At 41.9% G+C, this 15,344-nt stretch overlaps 1 protein-coding gene across 1 annotated transcript; it reads right to left on the bottom strand.

Moving 5' to 3' along the window:
• Positions 1–1,575: 1,575 nt before the first annotated feature.
• On the bottom strand, positions 1,576–12,106 carry slc1a1 (solute carrier family 1 member 1). The gene is made up of 12 exons (XM_070854412.1): positions 12,007–12,106; positions 8,524–8,664; positions 6,858–6,950; positions 6,545–6,659; positions 5,283–5,325; positions 5,061–5,156; positions 4,502–4,686; positions 4,120–4,227; positions 3,442–3,564; positions 3,140–3,334; positions 1,932–2,066; positions 1,576–1,816 (listed from the first exon to the last, which is right to left on the bottom strand). The coding sequence occupies exons 1-12, from the start codon at positions 12,104–12,106 to the stop codon at positions 1,576–1,578; spliced, it is 1,575 nt and encodes a 524-aa protein (XP_070710513.1).
• Positions 12,107–15,344: the final 3,238 nt, after the last annotated feature.

Below are 15,344 nucleotides of genomic sequence, written 5' to 3'. Positions count from 1 at the left end.
CAATCACAGGGCGGACTCATTCTCACCTACAGTCACTAATTTACCTGCATGTCTTTGGACTATGGGAGGAAGCCAGAGTGGAGGAGAAAACCCACACAGAAAAGTTCAAGGTTCAAACCACAAACCTGCCGGCCAGTGGATTCAAACCCAGAACCTTCTTGCTTCGAGGCAATGGTGCTGACCACCGCACCACTGCCCCCAAACACCACAGTGTTTTGGACCAATAGACATGGTTATCTCAAGGTTGTGTTGTTGCAGCATAACCCTGGTCTGCTCGAATGTTTAACCTATACACACCCATTACCCTAACCTTAACCACCCTCCTGCCGTATTCCTAAACCCAACCACCTGACCGCACCCCTGCCTCCATACCTGAATCTAAGCACTCCTACACCCCAACACCTGAACCCTTCTTTATCCTGATCCCTATGCCTACTCCACCACACCAGTATACACCACATCATAAGCAAGGGACCAACACTTATGTCAGAAGCTAAGTACGGTAGAGCCTGGTAGAACCATTCGAAGAACACAGTGGAGAGGAGCGGCTGGGATCTTTGCCTTCAATCCCTGACCAAATAAAATGTAAATAGTTTTGTATTAGATGAAAGCTTATGACACATCGCTGCCATGGCTCAGCCATTGATTTTAGAGCATTTGAACATATTTTGACACTACACCAAATATAGTTGTTAAATTATGAAAAAGCACATAAAAAGACACTCTGATTATCTGACTATTGACACATTATTCCATTAAGTGACAATTAAAATATGCTTTTTAGAGAAGTTACAATTTGGGGTATCTAAATGTACAGTAATCTTTCCTCATGCTACCTAAATATGATATGATATGATAACTCTGTTTTTCAATAAATCAATGAATGTTAGTTATTTGGTTCTGAAATAAAACAAATTTCAGTGTTCAATGACTTGTTAAACTTTTGTTAATCACCTCCAGTCTCAGCCAACAATTAGCATTTCTTTGACATATTACTTCATGCAGCTTGGTGAAAAAACTCTTAATATGTTTGGCACACTTTAAGTATACAGATTGATGTACAAACAGTGCATTATGGGATAGACATTCAACAACAGCCACACAAAAAAACATCATACAGACATTTTAGAGAATAATTATCTAATCAAAGAGCAAATAAAGTAGGATTATACATTCAGGTTATTGTTTTGATTTTACTTGTGTTGAAGTCATATTTTCTTGTTTTTGCAAAATACATACATACAACTTGGATACATCCAAAAAGAATGTCATCGCACACACACACACACACACACACACACTCAGCTAATCATTTGAGTGCATCTTTCCAAGAAAGAATACACTCTTATTCAAAAGAAAAGTGACTTTTCTCAACCTTGGCACAATTTGAGTGTAAGAAGGAAGCACTTTAATCTAGTCGTGGTTGTAAACGTGCTTTTGCTGATGTCTGAGCTTGGATGGGTCTGGTTGGATAGTTTTCCTCTTTCGTCATGGGACTGATACATGATAGAAGGGTCTCCATTTCACATCCATAGCAGCATGGCACTTTCTCTGCTCCTCTGAGCCAGACAGAGGCTAAAACTGGGAGGTTTCAGTAAAGGAGATTGCATCAGTCTTGTCAACGGTGAAGCCTCCATTTACATAAGATTTCTTTTCACACTCCTCATCATCCAAAGTGGCTTCCAGAGCAAAAGGGTTGGCGACATCCACGTCTGATGTCAAATCCATCCTCTCCAGTTCCCTCTTGGATAGTTTCTGGACAATACCGGCTCCGTAAGCATCGCCAAGAACGTTGATCATAGTGCGAAACCGGTCCCTGGAACAAACCACTCAAAGTCAATATGCAGCATCACTCTTAAATTAGAATTTCAAATGTTTATTAGGAAAGGTAGGAAAAACAGTCCAAAGAGAGGGTCAACAGAAAAACTTACAGCAGCCAATCCACAGCAACTATCAGAGTGACATCACTTGCAGGTAATCCAACAGCTGTTAGGACTATTACCATGGTGACAAGTCCAGCGTTAGGAACTCCTGCTGCTCCAATACTGGCAACTGTTGCTGTTATACTGAAACAAAGAGGCACAACGTTGTAAATATTCTTCATAACATGCAGAGACCAGAGGGGCACTCACACAGTGCAGATCTGCGCCAAGTCCAACAAGTCGCACCACACTATTCACTCTGCCATAGGTATCAGTGTTACAATTTGGACAATTTTATTTCTTGTTCTTGAGTCAGATCTAGATCTCAAACATGTAATGGGTTCTTCCTCAAGCCCATGCTACACCCCGAGACAAAGTTTCATAAAAATGGGGCCTGCAGTTCTTCCATAATCCTGCTGATAAACAGATAAGATACATAAATAAGAGTGCATTATATTAACAGCACCTTGGCGAAGGTAATGAAATGTGAAAGTTAAGCATATTAATGACACAAATCAGTGAACACTGATATCAAATTAAGCTGCAATCTTACATTCCCATAGGGCATCTCTAGGAATATGAGTGTGTGTGTGGTCCTGTCCTCAAATGGAACTCAAAAGGTTGTGACATTGTCCTCCCAAGGAAAATGACAGCAAGACTGATATAAGTTTACGTTAAACTAACAAAGCCCTCGTGTAAGTTAATACCGTTGTCCATCAGGAGCGAAAACAGAACAAAACTCTGTCAGGAGGACGTTGGGGTAGATGGTTGCAAAGGGTGTTATTTTATTTATATTTATATTTTACTTTATTCTAACCATAGCCAAGTAGAGCATGAAGGAGAACATGAAGGAGAAAGCCTTTTTGTGCTTTCTCATCTCTCAGGTTCCTGTGGATCGTGGTCGCCCCCCGAGTTTTTCCTTGCCACTGTCACCTGATGCTTGCTCATGTAAGGATTCTTGAATCCTTAATTTTGGATTCTTGAACCATTGGGTCTCTCTTAATCAAAGATTTTGGTCTAGACCTATTTTTTTATGAAAAGTGGACTGAGCGTTATGAATGAGCACTATCTTAATAAAGATTGATTTGGTTGATCGGTTGAGTCAGCAGGAAATGTCTACCTTTTGTCAACAGCAATTGCATTTTACAGCATCACGAGTTGTATTTTATAGCATCACACTCTGCAGTTAGAATTGCTCCTGAACAAGTATGATGCACCTGATAGTAACAATCTGGCCTACATCCAGAGAATAGTCATTCAGCTGGGCGATGAAGATGGCAGCCACGGCTTCATAGAGCGCTGTACCGTCCATGTTAATGGTTGCACCCACTGGGAGGACAAAGCGCGTGATCCGCTTGTCGATGCAATTGTTCTCTTCGGCACATCGGAAAGTGACAGGCAGGGTGGCAGAGCTGGAAGACAGGAGAGAGGTTGGCTTCAGTACTGTGACCTTAGTGTTAAAATATACAGAGTATGACTTGGCTTTACGGGCAGAATAAGGATGCCAGTGGATTCTGACCTGGAGGAGATCATGAGTGCTGTCACCAGGGCTTGAGCCATTCCCAGTGTGAATGTATACGGGTTCTTCCTCACAATGACGAAGAAGATAAGGGGCAGACAAATGGTGGCATGGATAGCTAAACTGAGAGACCAAACAGAAATGATTGTAGAACAATGTATTTGAAGGGAATCACTCTATACTGCATTACAAGCACGACTCTGACTCTGATTCTAACTGCTGATGTGATCCCAGTCTGTTGTTGGTTCTGATCAAATAACCAAGAACACACAGCCATATGAAGGCCTTTGAATGAAGGTAGGATTGTGCTTTACTTTGACTCAAGAAGTCTTTTTCTGTTGATCATCTATGATTCAGTCGTAAAGCAGTAATGCATCACAAGACATCGCAGAACAGTGTGAACATGTGCATGCACATATCGGAGCCTTGGACCAACCCTATGACTCAACTGTAAGGGATTTACTGTAAGTCTTTAATAGTGTCACTTAGATTTATAGGAATGAGCGAAGCTTTCATTATGGCATCTGCAGGTTGAGCAGTTTTAAATGTCCTTGGCGCTTATCAGTGCCTACACAGAGCTCAGCTTTTACTGTATCACTGGAGGGAGAATCAGCCCAAATGCCAACCATAAATTCCAGTGTCTGGAACAGGCGGATACAGAGTAATAGGACAGCTTACCCACTCAGCACCGTCACCATATAAAGACCCATCTTCTTGAAGATCTCCCAGTCCTCCACCTCAATAATCTTAGCAGCTATTAGGAACAGGATCCCTACTGGCATGTAGCTGAAAAAACAAGCGAAATTTGAATCCTTTAGGGTATCGAATCCAAGATCTCAGCAAATATTGTCCATTTGGACTAAAATGAATAATAATAAGAATAAAAATGAATGACTAAAATGATAAGTTGATCAACCAATTAGTAAATCCATCCATCCATTTTCTATACCACTTATCTTTAAGGGTCTTTTTTTGAGAATATTGAATATTTTCCTCTAAGTATCCTCTAATTAAATGTTGTCCTTCTGGAAGCCCACACCTGTGAATCTTTTTTACTTACCACATAATGATCTGGACCAGTTTCATGGTTGCTTCATTCAAGGCATCAAAAAATTCCAGGAGGATACGTCCCTTCTCGCCCATCTTCCCAATGACAAGGCCAAAGGCAACACAGAACACAATGAGTCCCAATACGTTGATTCCATCGGAATATGTCCCGACGATTTTATAGTCCCTGGTTATATTCTGCCAAGAGAGGAAACAAGGAGGCAATTGAATCAGCTAACCAAGACCAGGCCACGAACCTGCTTTCAACATCACATTAGCGGACTCTAAAGACTCAATGATGAGCTGTGCAAATGTCCCCTACAGCATCACAGCCCAATGACTGAGGGCTACTTATGACACATCATTGAGTTTTCCAATGCATTTAGATCAGATGCTTGTTGCCTGACACTTGAAGTGCACCTGATGGACACGCTGTTGTCTGGAAAAGATCAAAACCTAGCAGTCGATGGACGTTCCCAACAGAGAAAGACACCGAACATGACAAACGAGACAATGCATTAAGCACCAAGGGACTGACTGCTCCACGTGAACACAACAATTTGCACGCTTACCTCAACAACTGCCATGATAGTAGTTGTTAGAGGTGGAACTGTGGTGTTGTCTTCTGAAGCTTTTGGCGGTTCCAACTCTTTGCGCTTGGTCTTGTACTATAGTGTAGTGGTCACATTTCACAATATCAGACTACATCAGTTGGAATGACTACCTACTATACATACTGCACTTATCTGAGGTAGGTTCAAATGACTTTCAATGAATGAATGAAAGCCTCTTACCTGCTGAAAACAAGCCTGCACCAGATTTTCTGGAAACATGTTTCTGTTGATAGGGGACAAGATTGGAAGTAAAAGAAAGACGCAAATCAAAGATGTGCACTACAGTCATTACTTGTAGATGGGTCGCTGTAATTAAAGTCAAAAGATGCCTTCCTCAGGGATGCCAAGATGATGTCAAAAGAATGCTGTGATTTTTCAGCACATGCTGTACATCATTTCAGCACACTTTCTGATGATCCAAATTAACTTCCCATTTGATGTTGGTGTAAGTGTCAGAGTTGATCTAACTCTGAGTTGTCAAATGGTAAATGAACTGCACTTGTACTGGGCCTTTCAAGCCCTCGACACACTAACACCACATTCACATTCACATTCACCAATTCGGACGCCATTCATGCACTGTACCTTGCAACCTGCTTCACATTCACACCCTGCGTGAATGAGAATGTCTGTTCACACACATTCACACAGAGGGTGTGAATGTGTGTGAACAGAGTGTGAGTGAGTAATTTGGAGCTCAGTATCTTGTCCAAGGATACTTTAGTATTGCTGTACTGGAGGAGCCGGGAATCGAACTGCTAATCTTCCCATTAGTGGACAACTCGCTCTGAGCCAACCCATTTATCCCAAATTTGAACTGTGCCAACCGCTTTAAAAAAGAAAAAAGAGGTGGTGCCATATCAGTGTCTAGGAAGATGAGGACAGCATGGCTGTACATTGCGCATTGTTAACTTGATAGCTAGCTATGCTCTGCGTACTTTACAGCTGTCGCAATAGCACTTATACGGTCTGTTTGTCACGCTCTACAGGCCCAGTGATGGATGGTTGGGAGCTGTTGATTGGTCCTTGGTCCCCCCCCTGTGCACTGCTTGGTAACAATGTCCAACAAAGCTGAAATTCAATCCAACTCTAAAATGAGTCCTGCAGCTCAAACATGGAGTTGGAAATAGGCTAAAATCGTACAGTGTATGCCCAGCTTTAGTTGAATGACAAAGCAGACGTCATTTTCTCCATTTGTAGAATTTGTATCATATTGAGACTACAAAGACATAACAAAAGACAAAGAGACATGGGAAGGCATTGGGGTTCAGCCGGGAGGAGGCTAGGATACAACATGTACAATCCAGTTTGTATAACGGCATAATTACTGACTCAGCACCACAACTCAAGTATTTCAATTTCAGACTAACAGGACTCTGCACTCTCTTTCCCTTCATGGTTCTAAGAATTTGACAGTTTCTATGATGCAGTGCGAAGGTCACCTGAGAAGGTCCAAGAGTGTGTCAACTGTCGTGACATTGGGCATGGTCCCAGCTCTGTCAATGTGGTCAGCTGATTGAGAGACTCCTGGTTTGATGGTCATCACCAGTATAATGCCTGCAAAGGATGACACCACTCAGCACGCTCTAATGAAAAATCTAACTCATATACAGCAGTTTTCATATCAGCTACCAGTTTTACATAACATCCTTTGGGTGGCTTAACTGTAAAGCAGCCTAAAAAAAACAGGAGGTAGCGTAAACAGTGTTACCAAAGAACTAGACGAGAGACAAAAGTGGGAAAATATCAACTCACCAAGAATAACTGCAATGATGGTTGTTGAGAAGTAATAAATGACAGCTCGCAGGCCGATCTTTCCTGATACCTCGGAGTCCAGAGCTGCAACACCTGTGGACAAAAAGCACATTTGCAATCCAAACTGTCAAAAGTAAATATGATCAGATGAAAATCACACAAAATTGCAATTTTCCAGCTTGAATTTGATTTTGGTTTGTTTGGTTTTGAATTAAAAGTGACTTCTAAACAATACCAAAGTCACTGTCTAGGTCCTTGACACTAACTTATCACAAATAGCTAATCATGTTGATCAATGAGATGATCTCCCAAAAACTTTATATTTCATTAGCTTCAGTGATTCAGTAAATTTTGATAACCACTGTTCTCTAAACTATCACTCATCATGCAATGCTTGAAATGGAATATTCTTTTTTTTAAAATTACTTTACTTTATTAACCATATATCGCCCATTGTTCTGTCTGCGTAGCAATACATGAATAAGACGGAATACAGATAGCAAGTGATAAGACTTGTTATTGTTGATTCTTACATGATTCATCTTTTCATTTATATTTAGGATTACATCATTTAGGTCATTCAAGATAAGAAGACCATCAGGATGCCTTTTAGGAATAAAATTTTACTGTTTACTGTTTATAGTTCACATAAACCTAAAGCAGCATATTGCACCAGAGAACGAGCAACAACACATTCTGTCCTCCTCTGCATGCTTGTTTGAGCAGGAAAAGGAGGACTTCAAGCCTGATTCCTATATTATGTTATGGCACATGTGAGAAATAATGGTATGCTGGTGGGGCAAACTCCAGGGAAATGCAGATAGAAGATTAAGTAGAACAAAATATGTATAATAACCAATTCAGGAACTGCTACCGTGGATAAACATTACTGTATCACTACCTCTGTGACATATACCATGTAATGGTTCATTTTGCAGCTAGAAGGATGAACTGCTCTTACTGTAGGCCTAATTCCATTTAAACAGGGAGCCTGGATACGCTGCAGTGAACAAGGTGAAGGGATTATTCAGAGAGGATGTAATGCAGCTCCTCAATGGCATTTTTCAACACTTACCTGGAGTGTGTAGCTGCATTAGTTTGCAGCTGTAACATCCTTCTCTTTGTCTTTCAGTATTATCTTATTCTGACTTAGCTAGCAAACAAGTTCTGCCATGAATCATTTGCCCTGTTGTCCTGTCCAGATTGAAACAAATTACTTATGACAAAGACAATGAATAGTTTAGTCATTGTTGAAAAATAGTGAAATGTTCATCATTGTTAAAGCAGAAAATTCTTACGTTTTGTGGGCTGGAGGTAGCGGGTGTTTATTGTTTTGCATGAAGAATTACCAAATAATTGCCAGATGATGGATTCATTAATCAGTTAGCTAACTGTTTTAGTCCTATGGTCCATGCACTGAAAAAATATGGAAAACCATCAAATAATAATGATGTTTTTTTTTAATGTGAAAGGCCAAAGTGTTTTGTTTTTTTCGCAGCCATGGTGTGGTTATGGTTAGGTGAAAGGTTGCCCACTAGTTACTGCAAATAAATCATCAACGGTTACGGTTAAGCAACTAAAACACAAAGCTTAGGGAACAGTTATGACAGAACAAGAACTCTTTCACATGAAAGTCTTAAAAGTCGGAAGTGGGCATGTACGTTACCTGTTATCATGCTTGAAATGATGAGCGGGAGGATGACAAGCTTCAGCATTCGCATGAGGATCTCTCCTGGAAAGCCAAAATACTGCTTGTGGAGATGGGAGAGGGACGCATACTCTCTGACCACGACGCCCAAACTTATCCCTGAGAGGTTGAGAGAAAGACGTGAAGCTATGAAGAATTCTTGGTTTTCTTCTGGAGAAAACCTGCATGTCCTCAGATCACAGAGCAGACGACCATATGCACTGTACTCGGGTCAGGCAGGGTGGACGGGTGCAGTCCAACTTCATTATATAGAACACTGAAATTGGTTTAATGTCAATGAAATGAGTTGAGAATTTTCTCCGCATGAGAAACACAATATCACAGGTCAGTGAGGTTTACAGAATTCATGAGGCTCGACACACATATAATTATGTATCCGAGCTATAAACCCCTCATCCCACTGAATGATTTCAGTAATGCACCCCAAAAATGACCTCCAGTGTTATCACACACACCAGACCACCATCACAGATGCTTGTAAAAGAATGTGACCTATTCTTTGGAATCTGTGGACGTGGAGCGCCCCATGTAACAGGACAGGAACTCCCTCGCAAACTCACTCAACCTGTCACATTCAGCCGTTTGGTCCTTTCCCAACTGTGCCGGCTACACCCGAACAACTGCATTAACAGCAGCAGCAGCAGTGACGGTATTTTAATGTTGCCACTCACAGGCAAAGATAGCTGCTAAACGACAGAAGTGTTGAAGCTAAAACTTTAACACTGCAGGCGACGATGGTGTTGCAGATGCAGTATCATTTGTTTTTCTAGATTTATGTGTTTCATTCAAGCTCCTGCTGTTTCTGTTTAAGCACGGACTCTTGGGCAGTTCCTGTTTTTGAAATCTGTTTAGGATCCCCTCCTTATTCAACGGAAAATACCAGGTCAATGTCAAGCTGACATTGCCTGTGCATGGCGCACATCAGCATGTGATAGCCACGGCTCTGAACTGCAGTTCTTGCACAGGTTGGGCTGAAGCGGCAGGTAAATCATTATTCTCATCATGATCAATCAGGGAGACTCACTAGATTCACTCCCAGCCAACTGATGGTGTTTTGAAACTCGACCTTCAACTTTACTGAGCTCAAAACAAAGAATAGTGAGTCCTTGAAATGCTACAAATAATGACAAAGCAACAAAAATGTTCCTTTCAAATGGATTTTTATGAAATCAGTTCACTGATTTCAAAGCAAAAATGCAAGAAAGCGACCTGGGAGGCTTTCTCGTGATGTCATAAAGGTAAAAGAACAACTAGGAGTGAGTGACTTTATTGCTGTATCCTAAACCTCCAGGGCATGAAAACATAACAAAAAAAAGGACACACACTATTACAGACAGGAAACACAGAGCATTGAGCCATTACAAAATACTTGCTGTCCTCCTGAGTGAATATTTTTGCTGTTTGTTTTTATCTGTGTCTTGTACGGTGTCCTTGGGTGTTTTGAAAGGCACCTATAAATATAATGTATTATTATTATCATCAGTCTTACTTGCTTTGTCAAAAATACCACGGGAAATTGGCAGGAAAAAAACTTACAATATGCTCAAAGACCCATGACCAGACAAAGCTCTGCAGAGAGCCAACGTTACATATAAAAGTTGCTCCTGTCTCTGAGGGTTTTAATACTTTTGGATCAAATACCCTTTTGGCTGCATTTATCCTCAATTCCATTACGACTTAATGTCGTGAAACTGCTGCATTCACTTGTGCCCTTGTAATAAACATGGAAGCCCCAAATATATTTGGCCACGGCCACAATGTCTACTATGAACGACTTACTATAAATCACCCAAACCTATTGCCACTCGTGACCCGGGGATGTGGAGTCTTTCCTGGACGGTAATCCGACCTTGGCCGATGTATGGAGGAAAGAGCATTAACTTACAGAACAGATCATTCTCTCTGAGTGGGTTTGAATGTTTCAAGGTAGGTGGGAAATAAAAGGTGAAAAAGTCCAACACAAACACATGATCGTGTTTCCAGAGGGAGAAGGAGACATAAGCTACGCTGTAGAAAAACATAATGTTCGCTCTTAAAATGTTGTATTTCTCAGTGAGGAAAAAAATCTATTTTAATTCTTTTTTGCCTGTTTTATAAGCTTGTTGGCTTAAATAAAATGAATACAGCAAAGTGGAAATGAGTGAACTAACGTTTAAATCTAAACAAAAATGAAATGAAAATTGAATCTTGTGTCCTACAAATAGAAAAAAAAAAGATTTAAATGGGCACTTTATATAAAATGACCTTGTTGGAGTCATCAGAAATAATAATAACAGGATTATCTCCTCTTAAACAATCCATTAATCAACTGCTTAATTGGTTAATTAATTATTGCTTTAAGACAAGATCAAGGCTTGGAGAGAAGTTCATTAGCACAGACTGACCACACATCTCAAAGATTAAACTAAAAAAACTAAACCCTCTGAATATACAGACTTTTTTACAGTGTGGAAAGCTAATATGGGCCATGATACAAAGTCTGTTGCTGCTGCAACCCTTAATGATGTGATAAAGCCCAACATTCCTGCTTTATGTGAATACAGGTAATAATAAAACAATTTGATGGTTACTCAGTGTTAAAAAAGCCACAGACAAATACAGGGTCAGTTGTGCTCTGATAAAAGCATGCATTTGCATAACTGCTTTTGGGCTGAATAGAACAGTAAAGCATTTATATTTTTGATGTTATTTTGAGCACTATGGCAGAGGGAGTCTGGATGTGTTTAGCCTAGCTTAGCATTAAGACTGCAAGCAGTTTACATTACGGATGAGCATTCATTAAGTTTGTGTTGGTCAGCGAGCTTGAGGTTTTACAAGACGCATTTATGATCACGCTAGCTTTCCACACTTGTTTCCAGTGTTTGTGCTAAGCTACGCTAACTGTCCCCTGACTGCAGCTCTGAAATGAACGCGCAGGCATGAGACTGATATCCAGCTCCTCATCCTGCTCTCATAAAACATGCTGATCTCCAAAACCCCTTAAAAAGGGAACAATCCCTTTTGACGGAAACGCCTGTAATAACTCATTAAAAAACATTCATCTGAAGACCTGCCACCTGCTGAGAGCCTCTACAGAGCAGCCAACACAGACCCGGGATCAGCTGTCCCTTCAGTCTGGTCACGTTTGACTGAGACACGTCCAGACGCAGGGAGGGGGGGGGGTGGATGGGAGAGGACAGAGGCTGTGTCTCATGTGAAACCGCACTAAGCAGCCCATCCTACCCTCTGTTATAGAAAACAGTGATGGAAAGCAAGACTCCCTTAACACACATTTATTGATGCTGCTCAGCCAAGCGGTGGCCAGCTGATGCGGAGGCTGATTAAATCAACAGTGACATGTAAGGATGGACACAGAAACAGCAGTGAAGAGAGGTGAGAGCTGCGTGACAGCGTCTCGCTCCCTGAGAACACATGAGCAGACATGAAGGGGTTTCCACATACCGAGCACCACTGATAAGACGGTGGCAATGAGAAGCCAGTTCCTCCTCAGCAAGCTTTTGAAATTCACCCTTCGTCGCTCTTTGTTGCCCATCATGTCCATGGTGCTGCCCCCGCGGAGACACAAAGGGCTCCCGCAGTGTGGGTGTCAGATGCAGACGACGCAGAGGATGAGGACTGAACAGCGGAGGATGCAGACGCTGCTGATGGCCAGCGATGGTGTGATGGAGGAAGTGTGTGTGCTGGAGAGAGGGAGAGAGAGAGAGAGAGAGAGGGGGCAGAGAGAGAAAGGGAAGGAGGGGCACGGTTTCCTTCTCCCTCCTCCACCCTTCCCCCACGCAAGGTGTCTCTGACATTTTCTCCTCTCCACTAGTCTGCATGGTGGGCAGGGGACTTTGCAGCTGTGGACTCAAAAGTAACAAAAGCTCTGGTTGTTCTTTCATCTCCTAATTATAAGGTGGTGCTTTATTATTGACTCAATGGACCGTTCTGATGGTGTAGCACAAACAGCCAGGCCCCCTCACAGTCAGGATTAATGGGCCCCCTCCCCTTTTTCTATCCACATTCAAACCACTGAATCAAGGAAAAGCACATGCATCTGACTACCTGTACCTGTACCTGTACCTGTACCTGTACCTGTACCCTGTACCTGTACCCTGTACCTGTGCTTGTGCCTGTACCTGAGCCTGTACCCTGTACCTGTACCTGAGCCTGTACCTGTACCTGAGCCTGTACCTGTACCTGTACCTGTACCTGTACCTGTACCTGTACCCTGTACCCTGTACCTGTACCTGAGCCTGTACCTGTACCTGTACCTGTACCTGTACCCTGTACCCTGTACCTGTACCTGAGCCTGTACCCTGTACCTGAGCCTGTACCTGTACCCTGTACCCTGTACCCTGTACCTGTACCTGAGCCTGTGCCTGTACCTGAGCCTGTGCCTGTACCTGTACCTGTACCTGTACCTGGAAAGGAATAGTTATGTGACCAATAACTCGGTGTACATATGGCATGTGAATATTCTGTTAAAAGAATAATTCTCATGTTTCTCACGCTTGTCTAGTTGCTTTGAGTTTGGGGCTTTAACAAGTGCAGATTACAGCTTCTGCCAATGGGTTCTGGTGGCTTGGAAGAGAGCATCGATGGATATTGGAACTTTTTTGTATGTGGCTAACATATGTTAGCGTCTGAGCCACCAGCTTGCCTCTCCAAACTCAGAGCATACTGACTGCTATCTGCTTTTGGTAATACACTGATTATGGACAAGCACCCGACTTTCACTTGAAAACACATGAACCAATAGTTATAGAACAAGAAATACCAGAATCTTATGGATGCATTAGATATATATATATATATGTGTGTGTGTGTATATATATATTTTTTTTCATATATGTTATTATATGTTCTTGTACAATACAATACTAAATAATAAATGTACTTACTCCACCTCTGGTTTTGGGTAATATCTTTCAGGACTTTTAGTTCTGAAACTGGACATATTTGATGCTACTTGGCAGACATGACAAACACCATAAGAGACGCATATAAGACTTGAAAAAGATTCATCAGGATCTGAAAGTGGATATGAAGCTTCATGTTTAGCTGTCTGCTGGTATCACAGCACCCCTCGATGGACAAATCACGCCATGCTCACCAGACTGGCTGTCTGAGGAGGATCAGTATATAAGTACAGCAGCTGACTTCCTCTTTCTTTCTCCTTTGTAGCAGCTTCAGTTAAGGTCAAATCTGGGCTGTGATTTTTTAGAATGAAAAATGCACTTCTGTATTGCATGTTATGTACTGCATGTAGTTGTAAAACTGTGTGTCTGCTCCTCAAGACAGATGTCATTTTGTTAGTCTATATTGACTTAAATTTAGCTCTAAGGTGGGAAAAAAGAGGAAAGAATAAGCAGTAACCATTTGAGAGACCTCAAAAGCCTTATCTTTCCTGAGATGTTGAACTTTTCACCTTCCTGCAGAGAGGCACAGGTGGACAGGACACTGTGTTATCTCTGTTTTTAATGGTGGTAAAAGGGGTCATTTTCTGAGCACACCCAAACGCACACAGTGGCAAAACACTGCTTTTCAGGCTAGTGTTAAAGGATAACTTTTTGTAACTAACAATCAAGCAGTGGTGGGCCGTCAGGGCCAGCAAGGCCTTCTCTGCTGGCCTAAACTCAGAATCACTGATTTACGTTTTAATATTTTCCCATTAATCATTTTAGATTATTCCTAATAGTCTATGCTCTTCATTTCATAGCGCGTCTCTGTATCCAGCAGTGTATGTCTATATTAGAGCTTTTATCCAATCATATTTCAGCCATCATGTGTTGCCAGGGTCAAAGAAATCTGCCCTGAGGCCTTCAGAATCTAAAGTGCAGGCGCCCGTAGTTTAAAATACATCACAATCAAACTGTTGCTTTAACCAATCAGATTTTGAGTTGGTGACCCCAGGGCCTTCTAGCAGGTGTACGATGACGTCAGTATTTTCACGTGCTCTGATTGGCTGGTCAGAGAGCGTAGCCAAAGCTAGCGATTCTTATCTGTAGCGACCTGCACGAGCTAAAACTTTATCATCATCCTAAGTATTAATAGCAGTTTTTTTAACCCACAATGGCTGACGGAGGAGAAGATGTTAATTTGGTCGCAGATCTACTTAGAAATCCATTTTCAAGGCGGACTTTCCAAGAAAAGCTGGACATTTTGAGGAAATGCCGGCCCCCCCCGAAGCTAGCGAGCCTGTCCCAGCCGGGAAAAGGGTTCGTCCGCCACTTTCAGGTCAGCAACTACGAGCGGTACCCTCAGCAACACACTCTGCTCCGAGGAGCAGAGTGTGTTGCTGAGAATGTCTGGTGTTGGCAACTGAACCACTCTGTGTTTGGAGCCGAGTCGGTGGTTAGAGAGTTTGGTGACTTGTTGAACTCTTTTAATTGGGTTTCTTGCTTTAGTGACGTCATTCATTCTCCTAACATGAGATACCTGTCTGCGGTGCAGCGTCCTGTTACACTGCCTTTCTGTATAATACTGATGGTTTCTATAGCCGTGACGTCATAATGATGGTATTAAGAGGTGGTCTGATTCAGGTAGGACGCCACTGAAGGCCCAGGTGTAAAATGAACGGCCCGCCACTGCAATCAAGTGCATACTATGTAAAAATTGGGCCCTGGTTTAAAAATACCAAAGTTAGGCTGTTAGTTACTCTTTAAAACAATAGCTCCCGATCTTTTGTCCTTTTTCTCCTTATTATCCATATGTTTGATTATCCTGTCCCATTGATCATCAGTAGTAATCACCTCTTGGAGGGACAGTATCAGTATCAAAATATACTTAAAGTATCA

Source organism: Pempheris klunzingeri, chromosome 23 (genome assembly GCF_042242105.1).
Source record: "Pempheris klunzingeri isolate RE-2024b chromosome 23, fPemKlu1.hap1, whole genome shotgun sequence".
In the NCBI taxonomy this organism is placed as follows: Eukaryota; Metazoa; Chordata; class Actinopteri; order Acropomatiformes; family Pempheridae; genus Pempheris; species Pempheris klunzingeri.
Note: the sequence above shows the minus strand (reverse complement) of the source record. Positions and strands in the feature narration are given on the sequence as shown.